This window comes from Anomaloglossus baeobatrachus, chromosome 5 (genome assembly GCF_048569485.1).
Source record: "Anomaloglossus baeobatrachus isolate aAnoBae1 chromosome 5, aAnoBae1.hap1, whole genome shotgun sequence".
NCBI classification, from domain to species: domain Eukaryota; kingdom Metazoa; phylum Chordata; class Amphibia; order Anura; family Aromobatidae; genus Anomaloglossus; species Anomaloglossus baeobatrachus.
The window spans coordinates 240,968,941-240,992,688 of NC_134357.1; the positions used below are offsets into that span (position 1 = coordinate 240,968,941).

A 23,748-nucleotide genomic window follows, 5' to 3' on the forward strand; every position below is an offset into this window, starting at 1 on the left:
TGCCCCAGCAGTCACACACACACATTATACACACACTGCTGTGTGTGCGCCCCTGCGTTGACCTTCTGAATTCCAGGTCACTGCAGGAAAGCACTCACAGGTGTGTGTGTGTGTGTGTGTGTGTGTGTGTGTGTGTGTGTGTGTATAATGTGTGTGCGTATAATGTGTGTGCGCGCGTGCGTATAATGTGTGTGTGTGTGTGTGCGCGTGCGTATAATGTGTGCGTGCGCGCGTGTATAATGTGTGTGTGTGTGCGCGCGCGTGTATAATGTGTGTGTGTGCGCGCGCGTGTATAATGTGTGTGCACGCGCGTGTGTATAATGTGTGTGTGCGCGCGTGTGTATAATGTGTGTGTGCGCGCGTGCGTATAATGTGCGTGTGTGTGTGCGCGCGTGCGTATGTGTGTGTGTGTGCGCGCGTGCGTATAGTGTGTGTGTGTGTGCGCGTGTGTGTGTATAGTGTGTGTGTGCGCGTGTGTATGTGTGTGTGTGTGCGCGTGCGTATAATTTGTGTGTGTGCGCGTGCGTGTGTGCGCGCGTGTGTATGTGTGTGCGCGCGTGTGTGTATAGTGTGTGTGTGTGTGTGCGCATGTGTATAATGTGTGTGTGCGCGCGTGTATAATGTGCGCGCGCGTGTGTGTATAATGTGTGTGTGTATAATGTGTGTGCGCGCGCGTGTGTATAATGTGTGTATGCGCGCGCGCGCGTGTGTATAATGTGTGTATGCGCACGCGCGCGTGTGTATAATGTGCGCGTGTGTGTGTATAATGTGTGTGTGCGCGCGTGTATGTGTGTATAGTGTGTGTATAGTGTGTGTGTGTATAGTGTGTGTGTGTGTAGTGCGTGTATAGTGTGTGTGTGCGCACGTGTATAGTGTGTGTGTGTGTGTGTGTATAGTGTGTGTGTGTTTAGTGTGTGTGTGTATAGTGTGTGTGTGTGTATAGTGTGTGTGTGTGTGCACACGTGTATAGTGTGTGTGTGTGTTTAGTGTGTGTGTGTAGTGCGTGTATAGTGTGTGTGTGCGCACGTGTATAGTGTGTGTGTATAGTGTGTGTGTGTGTATAGTGTGTGTGTGTGTATATAGTGTGTGTGTATAGTGTGTATATAGTGTGTGTATATTATGAGTGTGTATATAGTGTGTGTGTATAGTGTGTGTGTGTGTGCGCGCGCGCCTCTCTGCTGGGGCAATGACGTCACAGGTGGAAGTGAGAGGCTGCTCTCACAATCAATGGGGGACTTTTAGTTCCGCATTGAACGTACCAGGGATTATGGGATCAACCCCAGATTTGGATTTCGGCGGACCTGGATTATGGATGTCACAGGGAATTAAATTTGAAAAGATGGCGTCTATTGTGTTCTAATTTCTATTTTTATGTCTTTTCAGGGTCAACTTTGGAGAACGTCGGGGGACATCTAAATGGATTACGGCGGACCTTTAGCATTTTAATAATTTTGTTAATAAATTGGTCAACGAGGGATGGCGTCGGGGGGTTTTTTGTTCTAATAAAAAGTATTACTTTCAAATAAAGGAATTCGTAATGGGGGTGTTTACTAGATACCCACCCATTACTAATACCAGGACTTGATGTCAGCTGGCAATTCACAGCTGTTATCAACCCCATATATTACCCCGTTTGCCACCGCACCAGGGCAACGGGATGAGTTGGGGCGAAGCGCCAGTATTGGCACGTCTAATGGATGCGCCACTTCTGGGGCGGCTGCGGCCTGCTATTTTTAGGCTGGGGAGTGTCCAATAACAGTGGACCTCCCTAGTCTGAGAATATCAGACCGCAGCTGTCCGCTTTACCTTGGCTGGTGATCCAATTTGGGGGGACCCCACGTTTTTTGTTTTAAATTATTTATTTAATGTAAAATAACTGCGTGGGGTGCCCTCTGTTTTGGATTACCAGCCAAGGTGAAGTTGCCAGCAGGCTGCAGCCATCTGCTTTACCCTAACTGGCTACAAAAATAGGGGGAACCCCACGTCATTTTTTTTTAATTATTTATTTTTTGGCTAAATAGAAGGCTAGGCACCCTTTAGTGATGAAAGTCACTAAAGGGTGCCAGCTTAGAATATGCACGGGGGTGGGACATTATATAGGTCTTTCTCATCTATCTATCCATTATTTGTCTATCTAATATCTATATTATTTATTGCAGTTCATAAAAAAAACGCAGGGACCAACCTGCGGGAAAACTGCAGGAAAAGCGCATGCGTTTTTCCCGTGGTTTTGGTGCGTTTTTTTTACCGCAGGTGCGGTAATCTTCAACTCCCAGAAGTTTCTCAAGAAATTTTCTTGAGAAAAATCACTTTTCTAGTGCGCACATAGCCTAAAGATCTTACTTTACTTTTATTTTTGGAATGGTTGCACAAGCCACCTTCCAACATACATATCGATGAAAAATTCATTATACAACCGCAAGTAGCTGCAGCATAGGTGGCGAGGACGCGGCAGGCAGCGGGGATAGGTAAGCTCTATGAATCCTCCTCCTCCTCCTACTACTCCTCCTCCATCATCATTCTCCTCCATCATCATTCTCCTCCTCCTCATTATCCTCCTCTTCATTATCCTCCTTCTCCATCATCATTATAGTCATCCTCCTCCATCATTATCCTCCTCCTCCTCCATCATCATTATCCTCATCCTCCTCCATCATCATGATTATCCTCCTCCATCATCATTATCCTCCTCCATCATCATCATTATCCTCCTCCTCCATCATTATCCTCCTCCATTATCATCATTAGCCTCCTCCTCCATCATTATCCTCCTCCTCCATCATTATCCTCCTCCTCCATCATTATCCTCCTCCATCATCATCATTATCCTCCTCCTCCATCATTATCCTCTTTCTCCATCATCATTATCCTCCTCCTCCTCCATCATCATTATCCTCCATCATCATTATCCTCCTCCTCCTCCATCATCATTATCCTCCTCCTCCATCATCATTATCCTCCTTCTCCATCATCATTATCCTCCTCCTCCTCCTCATTATCCTCCTCCTCCATCATGATTATGAGGAGGAGGAGGATTATGAGGAGGAGGATTATGAGGAGGAGGATTATGAGGAGGAGAATGAGGAGGAGGATTCATAGAGCTTACCTATCCCCGCTGCCTGCCGCGTCCTCGCCACCTATGCTGCTGCTACTTGCGGTTGTACAATGAATTTTTCATCGATATGTATGTTGGAAGGTGGCCTGTGCAACCATTCAAAAAAAAAAAAAGTAAAAGTAAGATCTTTAGGCTATGTGCGCACTAGAAAAGTGATTTCTAGAAAACCCCCCCGACGCCATCCCTCGTTGACCAATTTATTAACAAAATTATTAAAATGCTAAAGGTCCGCCGTAATCCATTTAGATGTCCCCCGACGTTCTCCAAAGTTGACCCTGAAAAGACATAAAAATAGAAATTAGAACACAATAGACGCCATCTTTTCAAATTTAATTCCCTGTGACATCCATAATCCAGGTCCGCCGAAATCCAAATCTGGGGTTGATCCCATAATCCCTGGTACGTTCAATGCGGAACTAAAAGTCCCCCATTGATTTTGAGAGCAGCCTCTCACTTCCACCTGTGACGTCATTGCCCCAGCAGAGAGGCGCGCGCGCACACACACACACACACACTATACACATTATACACACACTATACACACACACTATACACATTATACACACACTATACACACACACACACTATACACACACTATACACATTATACACACACTATACACACACACACTATACACACACACACACTATACACACACACACTATACACACACTATACACACACTATACACACACTATACACACACTATACACACACTATACACACACTATACACACACTATACACACACACACTATATACACACACACTATACACACACACACACTACACACACACACACACACTATACACACACACTATACACACTATATGCACACACACACACACACTATACACACACACACTATACACACACACACACACTATACACACACACACTATATACACACACAATACACACACTATACACACACACACACACACACACAATACACACACAATACACACACACAATATACACACACTATACACACACTATACACACACACTATACACACACACACACACTATACACACACTATAAACACACTATATACACACACACACACTATATACACACACAATACATACACACACACACACACTATATATACACACACACACACACTATACACACACACACACTCACACTATACACACACACTATACACACACACACTATACACACACACACACACACACTATACACACACACACTATACACACACACACTATACACACACACTATACACGTGCGCACACACACTATACACACACACTATATACACACACACACACACTATACACACACACACACACACACACACTATACACACACACACACACTATACACGCCAAGGTAAAGCGGACAGCTGGGGTCTGATATTCTCAGACTAGGGAGGTCCACTGTTATTGGACACTCCCCAGCCTAAAAATAGCAGGCCGCAGCCGCCCCAGAAGTGGCGCATCCATTAGACGTGCCAATACTGGCGCTTCGCCCCAACTCATCCCGTTGCCCTGGTGCGGTGGCAAACGGGGTAATATATGGGGTTGATAACAGCTGTGAATTGCCAGCTGACATCAAGTCCTGGTATTAGTAATGGGTGGGTATCTAGTAAACACCCCCATTACGAATTCCTTTATTTGAAAGTAATACTTTTTATTAGAACAAAAAACCCCCCGACGCCATCCCTCGTTGACCAATTTATTAACAAAATTATTAAAATGCTAAAGGTCCGCCGTAATCCATTTAGATGTCCCCCGACGTTCTCCAAAGTTGACCCTGAAAAGACATAAAAATAGAAATTAGAACACAATAGACGCCATCTTTTCAAATTTAATTCCCTGTGACATCCATAATCCAGGTCCGCCGAAATCCAAATCTGGGGTTGATCCCATAATCCCTGGTACGTTCAATGCGGAACTAAAAGTCCCCCATTGATTTTGAGAGCAGCCTCTCACTTCCACCTGTGACGTCATTGCCCCAGCAGAGAGGCGCGCACACACACACACACACACACACACTATACACATTATACACACACTATACACACACACTATACACATTATACACACACTATACACACACACACACTATACACACACTATACACATTATACACACACTATACACACACACACTATACACACACACACACTATACACACACACACACACACACTATACACACACTATACACACACAATATACACACACACAATATACACACACACAATATACACACACACAATATACACACACACTATATACACACACACTATACACACACACTACACACACACACACTATACACACACACTATACACACTATATGCACACACACACACACTATACACACACACACTATACACACACACACACACACTATACACACACACAATATACACACACAATACACACACTATACACACACACACTATATACACACACACACTATATACACACACAATACACACACAATACACACACACAATATACACACACTATACACACACTATACACACACACTATACACACACACACACTATACACACACACACACACACACTATACACACACTATAAACACACTATATACACACACACACTATATACACACACAATACACACACACAATACACACACACACACACTATACACACACACACACACACACTATACACACACACACACACTCACACTATACACACACACTATACACACACTATATACACACACACACACTATACACACACACTATACACACACACACTATACACACACACTATACACGTGCGCACACACACTATACACACACACACTATATACACACACACACACACACTATACACACACACACACACACTATACACACACACACACTATACACGCCAAGGTAAAGCGGACAGCTGGGGTCTGATATTCTCAGACTAGGGAGGTCCACTGTTATTGGACACTCCCCAGCCTAAAAATAGCAGGCCGCAGCCGCCCCAGAAGTGGCGCATCCATTAGACGTGCCAATACTGGCGCTTCGCCCCAACTCATCCCGTTGCCCTGGTGCGGTGGCAAACGGGGTAATATATGGGGTTGATAACAGCTGTGAATTGCCAGCTGACATCAAGTCCTGGTATTAGTAATGGGTGGGTATCTAGTAAACACCCCCATTACGAATTCCTTTATTTGAAAGTAATACTTTTTATTAGAACAAAAAACCCCCCGACGCCATCCCTCGTTGACCAATTTATTAACAAAATTATTAAAATGCTAAAGGTCCGCCGTAATCCATTTAGATGTCCCCCGACGTTCTCCAAAGTTGACCCTGAAAAGACATAAAAATAGAAATTAGAACACAATAGACGCCATCTTTTCAAATTTAATTCCCTGTGACATCCATAATCCAGGTCCGCCGAAATCCAAATCTGGGGTTGATCCCATAATCCCTGGTACGTTCAATGCGGAACTAAAAGTCCCCCATTGATTGTGAGAGCAGCCTCTCACTTCCACCTGTGACGTCATTGCCCCAGCAGAGAGGCGCGCACACACACACACACACTATACACATTATACACACACTATACACATTATACACACACTATACACATTATACACACACTATACACACACACTATACACATTATACACACACTATACACACACACACACTATACACACACTATACACACACACACACACTATACACATTATACACACACTATACACACACTATACACACACACTATACACACACACACTATACACACGCACACACTATACACACACAATATACACACACACAATATATACACACACACACACACACTATACACACACTATATACACACACACACTATACACACACACTATACACACACACTATACACAAACTATATACACACACACACACTATACACACACTATACACACACTATACACACACACTATACACACACTATATACACACACAATACACACACTATACACACACACTATATACACACACACACTATATACACACACAATACACACACAATACACACACACAATATACACACACTATACACACACACTATACATACACACACACTATACACACACACACTATACACACACACTATACACACACACTATACACACACACACACACTATACACACACTATACACACACACACACACACACACTATACAAATACTATAAACACACTATATACACACACACACTATATACACACACAATACACACACACAATACACACACACACTATATACACACACACACTATACACACACTCACACTATACACACACACTATACACACACACTATACACACACACACACTATACAGACACACTATACACACACACACTATACACACACTATATACACACACAATACACACACAATATACACACACAATACACACACACTATACACACACACTATACACACACACTATACACACACACACTATACACACACACTACACACACACACTATACACACACACTGTACACACACACTATACACACACACTATACACACACACACACACACTATACACACACACACTATACACACACAGTATACACACACACTAAACACACTATATACACACACTATATACACACACACACTATACACACACTCTATACACACACTATACACACTATATACACACACTATACACACACTATACACACTATATACACACACACTATACACACACACACTATACACACACACTATATACACACACTATATACACACACACACACTATATATACACACACTACACACATATATACACACACACACACTATACACGTGCGCACACACACTATACACACACTATACACACACACTATACACACACACTATACACACAATATACACACACACTATATATACACACACACACACACTATACACACACACACTATACACACACACTCACACTATACACACACACACACTATACACACACACACACACACACACACACTATACACACACACACACTATACACACACACACACTATACACACACACACTATATACACACACTATACACGTGCACACACACACTATACACACACACACTATACACACACACACACTATACACACTATACACACACACTATTCACACACACACACACACACTATACACACACACTAAACACACTATATACACACACTATTGTCTTGCTAAATTCTACTAAAAAGGGGGCTGAAAGCCCGTACTTACGAAGCGCTCACTGATATCCTAATCAGGCACGAATACTAATATTCTTTATAGCAAGATACTATTTATTTTAATAGCACATGAATATATATAGTCAATGGTACATAGGCATAAGAACTATAGTCATAGAAACTTATACAATAACAGAAATATGCATCAACATTACCGTTATGTTGTAGCAATCCTTTCACATCGGAGGGAACTCGAATTAATGATAAGGAATCAACATCATGGCATCTTGCATCACAGGAACAGTGCGTACGTACACTTCAATGTCCTGGAAGGTATCCCCTAACATTAAGCGAGTTCGGTGTATTTTTTATAGGAAAATATTGTAGGTTGGGTTTACATGGTCACCAGCATATGACAGCTGAGTCATGTTCATGTAACTTGACCACAAGCTGCTGTGGGCACCAGTAGCTTCCTGCACATTTCCTGCACATTTAGCCAGTGGTCAACTGGCCGACCACAGTTGACCATTGTGTTAGTGAAATATTGCAATGAGCCGTAAATTTCATATGCAAGCTTCCTTAAACCTGTCTTTAAGCTAACCACAAGTTTCCGGCAAGTGGAACTGTGAATGTTACTTCCTTTATCTTGAAAACTGCTTCAAGACATGTATTCTTTGGTCATCATATTGGCCCTCCAAAGGACATCTCTTTGATACTGAATTATTGATAGGTCAAATAATATCTGGGATCACTCCTATCTTTTATGATTATGATCCCTATCTAATAGTCATTCAAACTTCAGTCATATCACATTGGTATCACAACTATACACGTGCACACACACACTATACACACACTATACACACACACTATACACACACATACACATGATACACACGCGCGCACACATTATACACACACACTACACACACACTATACACACACACATACACATTATACACACACGCGCGCGCGCACACACATTATACACATACACATTATACACACGCACACACACACGCACATTATACGCACGCACATTATACGCACGCACATTATACACGCGCACACATACACACACATACACACTATACACACATATACACACTATACACACACACACACACTATACACACACACACACTATACACACGCGCGCACACACACATTATACCATTATACACACACGCGCACACACACATTATACACACGTGCACACACACACATTGTACACACACGTGCGCGCACACACAATTATACACACGCACGCGCGCGCGCACACATTATACACACACACACGCGCGCACACACATTATACACACACACATTATACACACGCACACACACATTATACACACACACGCACGCGCGCACACACACACATACGCACACGCACACATACACACATTATACGCGCGCGCGCACGCACACACACATTATGCGCGCGCGCGCACACACATTATACGCACGCACATTATGCACATTATACGCACACACATTATATACACACACACACACACACACCTGTGAGTGCCTTCCTACAGTGACCTGGAATTCAGAAGGTCAACGCAGGGGCGCACACACAGCAGTGTGTGTATAATGTGTGTGTGACTGCTGGGGCAATGTCCTCACAGATGCTAGTAATTTCATTCACCTGACCCCGTGAAGACAGTGCCGCCCGATATCACTACCGTGACCGGGTCTCGCAGCACTGCCGTCACGGGGTCATGTGAGTCCATGGTGAGCTTACCTCACCTGACCCCCGATGTCGCTGGCAGGCTGCTGTCCTGGCCCGGTGTCCTGAGGCGGCACGTCATCGTAGCTACAGCTGATCGCGTCCTCCGATCAGCTGTTCTGCAGTCCTGTTGTGATCGCGCTCGCTCTCGCGGTCACAACGGGATCTGAAGGAGCGAGGGCGCATGCGCCGCCCTCTTAGACACCAAGCTGTGTGATGCGGGCTCCAGAAACATGGCGCCGGAGATAAGCGCTATACGCAGAGGCCCACTCCGGCGCCATGTTTCTGAAGATTAGAAATTTACATACAGCCAGAGGGAGGGAGGGAGGAACAGGCGGCGCGGGGGGGTGGGGAACACATGCATAACTCGCCCGGACATTAGGAGAGAGGGAGGAACAGGCTGGTGGGGGGGCGGGGAACTCTTGTATAACCCGCCCGTACATTAACAGAGAGGTGCACACGTCAATCAAAAAGTGCACGAAATTTCAAACTTTATAAAGTTGGATTTCACTGACTAAACACCCGAGCTGCACCCTAATGGTATGTACACACTGTGCATGATAGTGCCAGTACTGCACTGGCTGCAGCTTATACACGAAAATCCTGATGTTTGGTTCCCTTTAAAGGTGGAAAATATGAAAAACTATTAGAAAAGTTTTGATATTTTCAACTTTTGAACACTAGGGTCAGCAGCTGTGACATATATCATGAAAACCTTGTGTAGGACATCACTCCTGTCCTCCCCTTTTGGGGTGTGCTCTGACACACCAGCAAATAAGAATGGCAGCCCCTAGTGGCTGACTTAAAAAGTTCTAGAAGAAAATTACACCATTTAATTCTAAACATTATAAACAAACTTTTCACCAGAAATACAAATAATAAAAACATGTTTCCTTTAACCCCTTCACGACCGCGGGCAGTAAAGTTACGTCCTATTTTAACGTGACTTAACGACCAGGGACGTAACTTTACTGCCTAAAGTTCATTTGATTGCCGTGGCCATAGCAACAGCTTTCAAATGATGTCCCCTGCTGTTTCTTACAGCAAGGGACCTTTGTTTGACCCCAGGGGGGGTGGCATCGCCACCCCTCATCGACGATTGATGTGATTGGCTGTTCAAATCTGAACCACCAACCACATCGTTCGCACTAATTTCGGCAAAAAAAATGCCTGAATTAGTGCGATACTGTGAGATCCGGCTATGATCTATTGTAGCAGCTGCAGCATATCATAGGTGGACCTCAAACATGTCGGCCCCAGCCCCTGCAGCACTGATTGGAGCGATCGTGCTATGACGCGCAATCGCTCCAATCAGTGTGCAGTGGGGCGGTCTGATCTGCAGGTGGCCGCCCTCCCCTGGCCTGTGCTGGTCTGGGGAGCCTCCCCCAACATGTCTGCAGTGTGTACTGGCTGGTACTTGTGGTACAACGCCACCACTGCTGCTGCCGCCGCTGATGTCACTGCTCCTGCTCCACGTGAGTACTGTGCTCACCTTGCAGCCCGTGCACGTTCCCGTGACGCCCCCTGCGCGCTCCCGTGATGGCCCCTGCCCCCCTGCGATCTGCCCCCCCACGCCCCGATCTTCCCCCCGACATCCTGATCTGCTCCCCCCGTGATCTGCCTTCCTCCCCCGTGATCTCTATTCTGCTTCTGCAGCTCCTTCTCCGGTATCCCACTCCCCCACTGCTCTCCCCACCCCCCTCTGCTCTCCCCACTCCCCCTCTGCTCTCCCCACTCCCCCTCTGCTCTCCCCACTCCCCCTCTGCTCTCCCCACTCCCCCTCTGCTCTCCCCCCCAACGTCCTCTTACCTGTCTTCACCGGGTCGTCCGAGGTCTTCACTGGCCCGATCACATCTGCCTCCATCGCTGGGTCCTTCCTGGGTATTCTGCAGAGCTGTCCAACGTCCTGCCTGCTGCTCCTGTAAAGCTGTCCATCTCGCTTGCCTTCTGTTCCTCCTGCAGTTCTTCTGGTCAGTGATCCTCCTGCTAATCCTCTGGGTACTGTGAGAATACCTTTCCCTGATCAGGGATGCAGATAACGTAGCTGCATCCGTGGTCCGTTTTCGGCGGTACTTTTTTTTTTTTCTGTATCCCCGACGCTTTTTGTATCGCATCCGTCCGTGCGTCCCGCCAAGCGCTGATCAGGGATGCACATAACGGATCGGCATCCCTGCTCAATTTTTGGCATGACTGTTTTTTTTTCTGTATCCCCGACGCTTTTTGTATTTCATCCGACCGTGTGTCCTGCAGCGGCCGATCAGTGCACTGCGTCTGTGCATTTGAAAAGTCAAATGGCGTTCCTTCTCTTCTGAGCCCCGCCATGCGCCGAAACACTTGATTTCCACCACATATGAGGTATCTGCGTACTCAGGAAAAATTTAATAATACGTTTTATGGTGCATTTTTTCCTGATACCGTTGTAAAAAAAAAAAAGGTACCTGATTGATGCAAAAAATTTGTGGTAAAAAAAAAATAATAATTTTCACGGTTCAACGTTATCAACTTCTGTAGAGCCCCTGGGGGTACAAGGGGCTCACCAAACATCTAGATAAATTCCTTGAGGGGTCTAGTTCCAAAATGGGGTCACTTGTGGGGGAGCTCAACTGTTTAGGCACTATAGGGGGTCTCCAAACGTGACATGGCGTCCGCTAATGATTCCAACCAATTTTGCTGTCAAATGGTGCTCCTTCTCTTCTGAGCCCCGCCATGCGCCCAAACAATTACTTTCCACCATATGTGAGGTATCTGCGTACTCAGGAAAAAATGCACTATAAATTTCATGGTGCATTTTTTTCCTGATACCCTTGTGAAAAAAAAGCTACCTGGTTCAAGTAACAGGTTTGTGGTGAAAAAAATGTTTTTTTTCTTTTCACGGCTCAACATTATAAACTTCTGTGAAGCCCCCAGGGGTTCAAAGTGCTCACCAAATATCTAGAAAAATTATTTGAGGGCTCTGGTTTCCAAAATGGGGTCACTTGTGGGGGAGCTCCATTGTTTAGGCACCTCAGGGGGTCTTTAAACCTGACATGGCGTCCGCTAATGAGTCCAGCTAATTTTGCGTTCAAAAATTCAAATGGTGCTCCTTCCCTTCCGAGTTCTGCCGTGCACCTAAACAATTGATTTTTACCACATATGGGGTATCAGCGTACTCAGGAGAAAATGCACAATAAATTGTATTGTGCACTTTCTCTTTTCTCCCTTGTGAAAATGAAAATTATATGGCTAAAGTAACATTTTTGTGTTAAAAAGTAAAATTTTCATTTTTTCCTTCCACATTGCTTTGGTTCCTGTGAAGCACCTAAAGGGTTAATAAACTTCTTGGATGTGGTTTTGAGCAGTGTGAGGGGTGCAGTTTTTAGAATGGGGTCACTTTTGGGTATTTTCTGTCACCTAGGTCTCTCAAAGTCACTTCAAATGTGATGTGGTCCCTAAAAAAAATTATTTTGTAAATTTTGTTGGAAAAATGAGAAATTGCTGATGAACTTTGACCCCTTCTAACTTCCTAACGAAAAAAAATTTTGTTTCGAAAATTGCGCTGATGTAAAGTAGACATGAGGGAAATTTTATTTAGTAACTATTTTGTGTGACATATCTCTCAGATTTATGGGCATAAATTTTCAAAGTTTGAAAATTGCGAAATTTTCAAAATGTTCGCAAAATTTCCTAAATTTTCACAAATAAACACAAAAAATATCGGCCTATATTTACCACTGACATGAAGTACAATATGTCACGAAAAAACAATCTCAGAATCGCCAGGATCCGTTGAAGCGTTCCAGAGTTATAACCTGTCAAAGTGACACGTCAGAATTGCAAGAAATGGCCCGGTCATTAGGGTGTTTTAGTGGCCGGGGGTGAAGGGGTTAAGGCTGCGTTTATACGCTATGTGCCATGTACCCCAATTGGGACGGGCCTATCATCAAAGCCTCATCTTGTGTCAGATAACCTCAGTGTAGATGGACAGAGCTCCTATGTGATGCATGTATGCTGGCTCACGCTCAAGCTTGTTTCTTGTACTCTGTACAAACAGCAGCGTGGCCCCCTATCTTTGAACTAGGCATATAGTTATATATATATGTTTATAGTTATATATATATATATATGTAATATATATATATATATATATATATATATATATATATATATATATATATATATATATATATATATATAATGTCCAAACAACCGGGCCTCGGTCCTACACTGCTCCCATCTACATTGAGGTCAGTTAACACAAGATGAGCAAGATGAAGTTTTATTACTAGATGATAGGACCGTCCTGATTGGGGTACATCTTGTCATGGTGGGATGGCTCTTAAATGTTACATGTAAATAACATAGGGGACTTAGTTAAGACTTAGTTAACACACAGATCAAAAGAGGGTAAAAGCTATCCCAGTGCGACCAGGTCTACCCGATCAGTATGGTCCTATCTATAATATTAATCATCTCTGTGTCAACAGTATAATAGAGATGTTTGTAGAGCTGGACCCAGGCCTGTTTTGATCAAAATAGTGTTAACTAAGCACCCTAAGTTAGTTACATTTACTATTGCTATTTATTTACTTACAACAAGTTATTTGCTCATTTTGTTCATGTAATATGAGACCAACATATTGTCACTTACTGGACTGCTTGGTGTAGTTTTGATAGAATCCTTGTTTTTTCTGTTGAGGATGGAGCAGTGCTCCGAATACTGAACTGTGTATAACCCTACCACCCCCTGGTTGGCAGCTTCCTGTATACACTGTGCTTTGTCAACAAGCTGCCAATCAGGGGTGGGGGTGGGGTTACACAGATTTGTTGGTCAGCCATGTGTGAGGCCTAGTCCTGTAATGATAATCTCCTGCTGATAAAATACTGATTATATTGAAACTACAGATTGATAAACTAGGGAAGAGAGTGGAATTAGGGTCTTACCTGGTAGATACCAGGGAGAAAAAAAAGCAATAAAGCTTACCTTGTTCAGTTGTTAGAATCACAACCCCTTTAACAGGCACAAACACTGACAGCTGCCACAGCTGGAGATCACATCAATAATGGTGAGAAGAGAGGGTTAATGCCACACTGCCGCCGAGGAATCAAATGGTTGATTGGAAATAATTACAGTAATGTTGACTGGTCCTGTCCTGCTGAAGGAGACAGAGCTCTCTGAAACTCATTCTTTCCAATCAACGATTTGATTCTGCGGTGGTAGCACTTCACTAACCCCTACTTCTCGCCATTACTGATGTATTGAAACTACAGCACATAGTCTAATAATTAACACATCCTTTGAATCAAGCTCTATTGCCCTCTATTATGCTGCTCTCAGATTAATAGCAAAAACCTGCTAACAGATTCCCTTTAATATGTAATAGTCATAACAGATACATATGTCTTATAGGTGGATCCAGTGTCTTAATGACTTGAATTGTTTCTTGCAGATGGAACTCAAACCTCAAATTTATCTGTAGGATCTTACAATATAAATTCTTCAGTGGATTCTATTAGTGTTCACAGTAACTCCAATATTATCTCGTCTGCAAACTGTTCTTCATATAAATCTGACGCGATTAGTTATTTGGAGAATGTTCCTGAGGCACCACATTTGTGTGAAGAAGCAAAAGTCATTAACCCTACTATTAATAGGAACTTTACTCTCACAAATGTTGACTCTTATACCCATGCACATTATACACCACCAGATCCACTACCTCATATAAAGGAGGAATCGCTATCATGCACTGGAGAAGATCTCTCTATGGTGAAACCTCCTTCTGATCTTACTTATACTACTACACAAATTAAGGAACAATCGGTGTCCTGTAATAAAGAAAAGATTAAAGCCACAAATATTGACATCACACCAGGAGATCATCCAAAAAAAGATCCATCACCTAAAATAAAGAGGAAACCAGCTTCTCGTGTACAAAATATTAGTGCTCTATCCTCTAATGTCAATATCGTACGTCATATATCATCTACAGGGGAGTACATCACATATTACCGTAAAAATAAGCCAGCAGAGAAACTTTTCTTCTGTTCAGAATGTGGCAAAAGCTTCAATCGGAATTCCCACCTCATAAGCCATCAAAGAAGTCATACAGGAGAAAAGCCATACTCTTGTCCTGAATGTGGTAAACGGTTTATGAGGAGTTCACATTTGGTCAGACATAAAAGGATTCATACTGGGGAAAAACCACATTCATGTTCAGAGTGTGGGAAAGGTTTCATCACAACATCAGACCTTGTGATCCATCGGAGAACCCATACCGGGGAAAGGCCGTATCATTGTTCCGAATGTGGGAAGAGCTTTATCTGTAATTCTGTTCTCATCAAACATCAGAGAACTCACACAGGAGAGAAACGACATTGTTGTCCTGATTGTGGAAAATATTTTACCACTAATGCATATCTTGTCGTTCACCAGAGAATCCACACGGGAGAGAAGCCGTTCTCGTGTACAGAATGTGGAAAGAGTTTTACATGTAACTCCGTTCTTACCAAACATCAAAAGATTCACACAGAAAAAAACAGACCTAATAGACGCCAATCAAAGCGGGATCTTTATTCTTGCAGTGAATGTGGGGACATTTTTGCAAATAGCATGCAATTTTTAAGTCACCAGGAATGTCACTTAAGAGAAGCATATACTAAATCACAAGGTGACGGACATCAGATGGAAGCAGAAAAAACACACAGTTGTTGGGACTGTGGTATACGTTTTACCAGTAAAAGATACCTGATTCTGCATCAGAAACGTCATACAGGAGAGAAGCCATATTCCTGTTTGGAGTGTGGGGAGTGTTTTATGGAAAGAGGACATCTTGCAAGTCATCTTGAAAGTCACCATAGATAATGTTGGCCTTTCCCTATCCTTTATACTATTCATTGCTTTTGTACTCATAGAATTATGTTCATCTATATTTTTTTGTTAACTGTTTTGCTAAGCTCTGTTACTAGAAGAAAGTATTCTTTTGAATGGAGAATGTTTGTTTTGAATTTTGTTTATAAAATGATTTGCTATAATTGCTGTTCTATTACCGAGGATGTGACTGCTGGCACCCCAGCTATGACAAGCACAGTGGTTGTGTCTCTCGCCTTTTAATCAGCTGACTTTTACATCAGAATGTTGTTTTTTTAACAACTTGACAACTTTTTCCATTTTTTTCTCACACGCAAAAGATAATTTAAATAATTGGTATTTTATATAACTAGTATTATCCCTGCTACCCTAGTTTGCAGAAATGAGTCCATTCATGATGATTATTTGCAGTGAAGAGTTTGTGGATACCAATATTGCTGATATCACAGAGATACACACAGAGATAGAGATTACTCGTAGACAGTTCACATTGAAACAGTTTGCCAAAAAATCTACATTGGTTTAATGATGTGTGACCTTATGCATGGTCTTGAAACTATCCTCCTTTACAATTTGGACAGCACATGGAGATGCACAAGGACCAGTGAGGACAGTATTGGCCTGAAAACTTACATGTTCTTGTGAACTTGGCCTTAAAAGGGTAGTCCACTACTCAGCATTAGTGGCCACATCGATGTAAAGCTCATAAAGAAGGCTTTTCTCAAATACCTTGTGTAGTCAATTGTGCCTCTGAGCGGTGCTATTGCCATCCTCTCATCCCCATCATGTGACACCCGGGCTCCGTGACTTCTGAGATCCAGTGATGTCACGTCAACTTCCAGTTGACCCGACATCACCAAGGCCGGCCTCAGTCTCCCTGAGTGACTGGGCTGTGGGCAGAGTTTCACTGCTTGTCACAATCCGGCATCTCGCTCGCGCACTCTTTCCTTTGTAGAGCGCTGCAAATGGAAGCGATGCTGGGCTGTGACGAGCGGTGAAACTCCGCCCACAGCTCAGTCACTCAGGGAGACTGAGGCCGGCCTTGGTGATGTCGGGTCAACTTCCAGTTGACCTGACATCAACGGATCTCAGAGATCATGGAGCCTGGGGGTCATGTGATGGGGATGAGCGGTCCGCAATAGTACCATTCAGAGGCACTATTGACTACACAAGCTATTTGAGAAGTGCCTTCTTTAGGAGTTTTACATCAATGTGGCTACTAATGCTGAGTAGTGGACAACCTCCTTAAATGTCGCCTTCAAAAAAAAACCTGGAGACTATTGTTTAGTATTTTAGGAAAAAAATGTGCATTTTTCTTTGGGCGTTATTCCGTTTGATCATTCTCTTAATATTCAACTCCTCTATACCTAGTTAAGGATCACATATTGCATGCCTACTTAGGCCGGTTTCACATTTGCGTCGTTCTGACAGAAACCGAATCTAGCACAGATGCAGTACAGTTCATATATTTAGAGTGGAAGCGCGACACCATGCGGTTGTGTTCTTCATACACAACCGCATGTGTCCATATGGTGTCGCACTTCCACTGTAAAACGACGCAAATGTGAAAGCGGCCTTAGAATTTCACTCTTGCATGGTGCTCCATCTACCTCCACTCATCTAGTTATAGCTGTGGGACAGATTTTGACAGATCAACAGAAGATAAACAGTGCTGCACTATGAAGGGGACATTCACGTGTCCACTCCTAATTTTCACAGTTCAAACTGCAAAACTGCTTGCAAAGCCCCTACTGAGTGGGAGAGAAGATATAGAAGCTGCTCCTCACTTTTATACTTTTGGTATCAGACTCTTCTTAAAAGATTATTTCCATTATTAAAAGGATAGATGTCAATTTGCGGACCACTGGGGGTTCGACCATTAGGACCCTCACTAATCCCGAGAGCAGAGCTCTTCAATGCCCTATTTTAGTGCATTGGTTCACGGTAGTCAGTCATTCTCTATAAGACTCTACGCTGTACGCTATCACCAGCACTTCAAAAGACATGGAGTGGTGGCAAGCTTGCATCCAATTCTGTATTCCAGAGGGGCATTATAGTGCTCTATTTTTGAGATAAGTGGGGGTCCCAACAGACAGCCCCCACACCACTATGCATGTTTTTTGGAAAGTTAATAATGATGGAAATAACCCATTTATTCAATGGTTTGCCCATCCAGAAGGAGTTCAGATGGTGATTAGAGGTAACCAGCGTTCTGAGTAAATATGTGTTTTACCGTTAGGGTCTAAAGCTGAAGTTAAAAATGAAATTTTTCACCTTGGTTTTTCAGTGATTGTCCCTTCATAAAAACATCTGCAGCAAAAATTGGTGATCAGTGTCATGCGATGTTCGGCTCTGCACACACCTGCTGACACAGTGTCATCAGACTCTGTTCACAATACTGAGTGTGACAAGTAACCTGAGCCTTCTGGATTGTTCAGCCAAAGCCAGATGTCGGCTGTTTCAGGTTTACTGGTCTTCAGCTCTGTAGGAGTAAATTCCTGTAGATTGGTGAGCAGGACCTCAGTGCTCAGGTTGCTGATTGCCAAGTGCAGCTGTCTCCTTATTTGAGGCACGGCTTCCTTCCTGTACTGATGATAGCTTCAGTTTTTACTCCAGTGATCCCGGTCTTGGTGTCTTTCTGGTATATGGGGATCCGCGTTGCGCTTCTGAGTGGTGTGAGCGTTCCCCTGTTGTGCGTTTCTTCCTCCCCTTTTGCGTAACCACTCAGTTCACACATTGTCTCTTCTGTGTGTTTTGAGTGCTGTGTGTACGAGTTTCCATTCTCCCTTGTCCGTGTTGTTTTTTGTGTTTTCTGGCGCACCCCCAAGGGTGTTGGAGAGGGGGAGTAAGATCAGTGTTCAGACAATAGTTAGGGTCACGCTGGAGGCTTGAATCTGGTCACCATCAAACCTACCTTTGAGTCAAGGGACAGCGCAGGCTCACTAGTCTTAAAGCCACCTTAGGGGCTCCGGTCCTGTCTCCATATACCGCGTTTCAATCAGCTGTGGATTACAAATCTGTGGTGCCAGTCCACACTGTAGATTTTCTTCCCAGTGAGATTCCATGAAATCTAATTTACAACACTGCTAAATGGATATATAGCGGATTTTCCAGACACAAATCTTCTGCATATACTGCACAGGCCTCTCTTTAGTTCTGATCAGGAAAGCCTGTGGTCATTATGGGCAGGAGTGGATTAAGTGTAGCCAGGGCCACGGACAATTTAGAAGGCATGGCCCCCTAGCCCCGATGTATCGTGTGACGTCATATGATCTCCTTGATAGAGGATTAACTCACAGGTACACATATACAAACCTAAAATGAGAGAGATAGTGATGCTTGTAGCATGCTGTGCAACGTTTTTCCCTTTATGTACAGCACTATACATAACATAGCATTATACATAATAGAGCAGTGGTTTAAAATTAATTTTCCTGGGGGCCATACGACTGTTTGGGAGAGCTGAACCAAAAGGCTGAAATTGGACTCTGCTCAATATTAATGTAATAATTATAACTAATTTATAATATTGTATCACTTAATATTGAGTAAAATTAAGTAGGCCTACACTCCCCCTATATATAGTATGAGCTTTCATACAGCTCCCTAAATACAGAATGAGCGCCCACATAGCCCCTAATTACAGTATGAAACCACACATAGCCTCCTATATACAGTATAAGCCCCCATATAGCACTTATATACAGGATGAGCCCCCAAATAGCCTCCTATATACAGCAGGAGCCTCCACACATTGTATATACAGTGGAATCATGGTTAACGAGAACAATCCGTTCTGGGAGTGTACTTGTTAACCAAGTTACTTGTTCAGCAAAGCAAGATTTCCCATAGGAAATCATTGCAATGCAGACAATTCGTTCCACAACTTGTAAGGCTATGTGCCCACGATGCGGAAAATGCGCGGATTTTGCCGCGGATTTCTCGCGGAAAAGCCACGGATTTTCCAGAAATCTGCAGCACAGCTACTAACCAGCCATTTCTATGGCATTTGGGAAATGCTGTGCCCACGCTGCGGATTTTTCCGCAGCGGAAATGTGCGGATTTTCGTGCGGAAAAATCTGCAGCATGTCAATTATTGTTGCGGATTTTTGTGCGGATTTTGCCTATTCAATTGAATTTAAAAAAAAAATCGCAAAATCCGCAACAAAATCCGCGTCAAATCCGCACCTATGAAAAGGTGCGGATTCCGGGGGAAAGCTGCGGATTTTGATGCAGAAAAATCCGCAGATACAGAGTCCCGTGGGCACATAGCCTTAAATGTCCCATCCTGGTCCCCTGTTGTGCCATTCCACACACGTACAAACATGCACAAACACACACACACAAACACACACAAAACTCACATGCACATATTATATGCTCACCTTACCTTCCGTTCCATCGCCGGCCTGCTGGGACTTGCTGTTCTCTAGCACGGTGTGTATCGGGTAACCATGACGACGAGGGAGGAACTTCCGCACCCAGAGCGCTGACGTCAAAGGCAGGAGCCTCTGATTGGTCAGCGCGCTGCCTTTGAGTAGCGTCTAACAGCGGAAGTTCCTGCCTCGTCGACGATGGTTACCGATACACAGCCTGGAGCGGCGAACTATAGGACCCAGGAGGTCGGCGATGGAACGGAAGGTACACATATTATGCTCACCTTACCTTCCGTTCCATCACCGGCCTCCTGGGTCTTGTAGTTCGCCGCAAGAATTTCTCCCTCGTCGCGATGCACCGCCGAACTACAAGACCCAGGACGCCGGCGATGGAACGGAAGGTAAGGTGAGCATAATCCTGTATGTGCGTGCATGCGTGTTTGTGTGTGTTTTGTGCATGCATGTGTGTGTTTGTGTGGACTGCAAGAGTGGGTCAGAGCGCGGTGGCTGTACAGAACTGGAACTGTGCGGTGAGGATTTTGCTCGTAAACCGAGTTACAAATTTACAGAAATCTTTGCTTGTTAAGCGAAATTCTCGTTAAGTGGGTTACTCGTTAAGCGAGGTCCCACTGTATAAGAAAAAAAACAAAGAAAAATTGTATGAAAAATACCCTGACTATAAATAAATGAATTGCAAGTGCTTAATAACAAGGTACTTAGTATATACATTTTTGCAAAAAGGTAAGAAGCTGTCCCACCTCGTCACGGTGTACCCATCTGGGACGGTCCCTAACCAACTAAAGTTAAAAACATTTTATATACCTGACTTGTGTCATCAAAACTCCAATGTGAATGGTAACAAGTGGTCAGCTAGGTCCCAAACTAAATACTCAGCGCACTGGGAAGCAAATTGATTGCCCAGTCTCAGTATAAGGAGGGCTGCACCCCCACCTTGCACTAAAGCAAGGAAGCAGACAAAAAACACCAAAAAAGCTGAGCTGTAACAAATGTTCAGTAAACATGCAACATTACAAGCATGTGAATGGCAGCCTCAAGACAAGAAAAAAAACAAAGAGAAAAATTGTATGAAAAATACCCTGACTATAAATAAATAAATTGCAAGTGCTTAATAACAGGGTATTTAGTATATACATTTTTGCAAAAAGGTAAGAAGTTGTCCCACCTCGTCAAGGTGTACCCATCTAGGACAGTCCCTAACCAACTAAAGTTAAAAACATTTTATATACCTGACTTGTGTCTTGTCAAAACTCCAATGTGGATGGTAACAAGTGGTCAGCACTTGCAATTTATTTAACCCCTTAACGACCGCGGGCAGTAAAATTACGTCCTAGCGGTCATAACGTTACTGCCCGCGGTCTGCCGGCAGCAGCATGCCGCGATCGGCGCACATCTCAGCTGATTTTCACAGCTGAAATGTGTGCCTGCTAGGCACGAGCAGAATCTGCTCGTGCCATTTAACCCCTGTAATGGCACTGGCAATATGTGACAGCGCCATTATAAACGCGATCGCGGTAAAGTTTTACTTACCGCCCGATACCGTGACTTTCGGTGGTTGTCATGGTAGCACAGGGTCATGTGATGACTCCTGTGCTAGACATGAACCACTTTCACTTTCGCTTTGTACGGAGGCCAGGGAAGCAGGAAGCGCACGTATCTGCAGTTTACAGCTGTGTAGCTGTGATCAGCAGATAGTGCAGAGCGATCGGATTGCTGATCGCTATAGCCCCCTAGGGGGACTAGTAAAGTAAAAAAAAAGTTTTAAATTAAAAAAAACCAAAAAAACCTAAAAGTTCAAATCACCCCCCTTTCGCCCCATTGAAAATTAAAGGGTTAAAAAAATAAAAAATATACACACATTTGGTATCACCGCGTTCAGAAACGCCCGATCTATCAAAATATAAAATCAATTAATCTGATCAGTAAACAGCGTAGCGGCAAAAAAATTCCAAACGCCATAATGACTTTTTGTCGCCACAACTTTTGCGCAAAATGCAATAACAGGCGATCAAAACGTAGCATCTGCCCAAAAATGGTACCGTTAAAAACGTCAGCTCGAGTCACAAAAAATAAGCCGTCACTGAGCCATAGATTCCAAAAAATGAGAACACTACGGGTCACGGAATATGGCGTAAAACGTGCGCCACTTTTTTCAGACAAACATCCGATTTTTTTTTAACCCCGTATATAAAAGTAAACCTATACATGTTTGGTGTCTACGAACTCGCACTGACCTGAGGCATCACACCCACACATCAGTTTTACCATACAGAGAACACAGTGAATAAAATATCTCAAAAACAATAGTGCTATCGCACTTTTTTTTGCAATTTTTCGGCATTTGGATTTTTTTTGCCTTTTTCCAGTACACTATATGTTAAAAGCTATGGTTTCTGTAAAAGTACAGCTCGTTCCACAAAAAATGAGCCCTCACATGACCATATTGACTGAAAAATAAAAAAGTT

At 43.5% G+C, this 23,748-nt stretch overlaps 1 protein-coding gene across 2 annotated transcripts in view; it reads left to right on the forward strand.

Moving 5' to 3' along the window:
- LOC142311117 (uncharacterized) overlaps window positions 1–17,546 on the forward strand; it is a 53,047-nt gene extending 35,501 nt beyond the window's left edge. For both annotated transcript variants that reach the window (XM_075349241.1, XM_075349242.1), the window contains exon 5: window positions 15,469–17,546. In XM_075349241.1, coding sequence (XP_075205356.1) covers window positions 15,469–16,883 — 1,415 coding nt within the window. In that variant the 3' untranslated portion in view covers window positions 16,884–17,546. The remainder of the gene's footprint in view (window positions 1–15,468) is intronic.
- The last annotated feature ends 6,202 nt before the right edge of the window (window positions 17,547–23,748 follow it).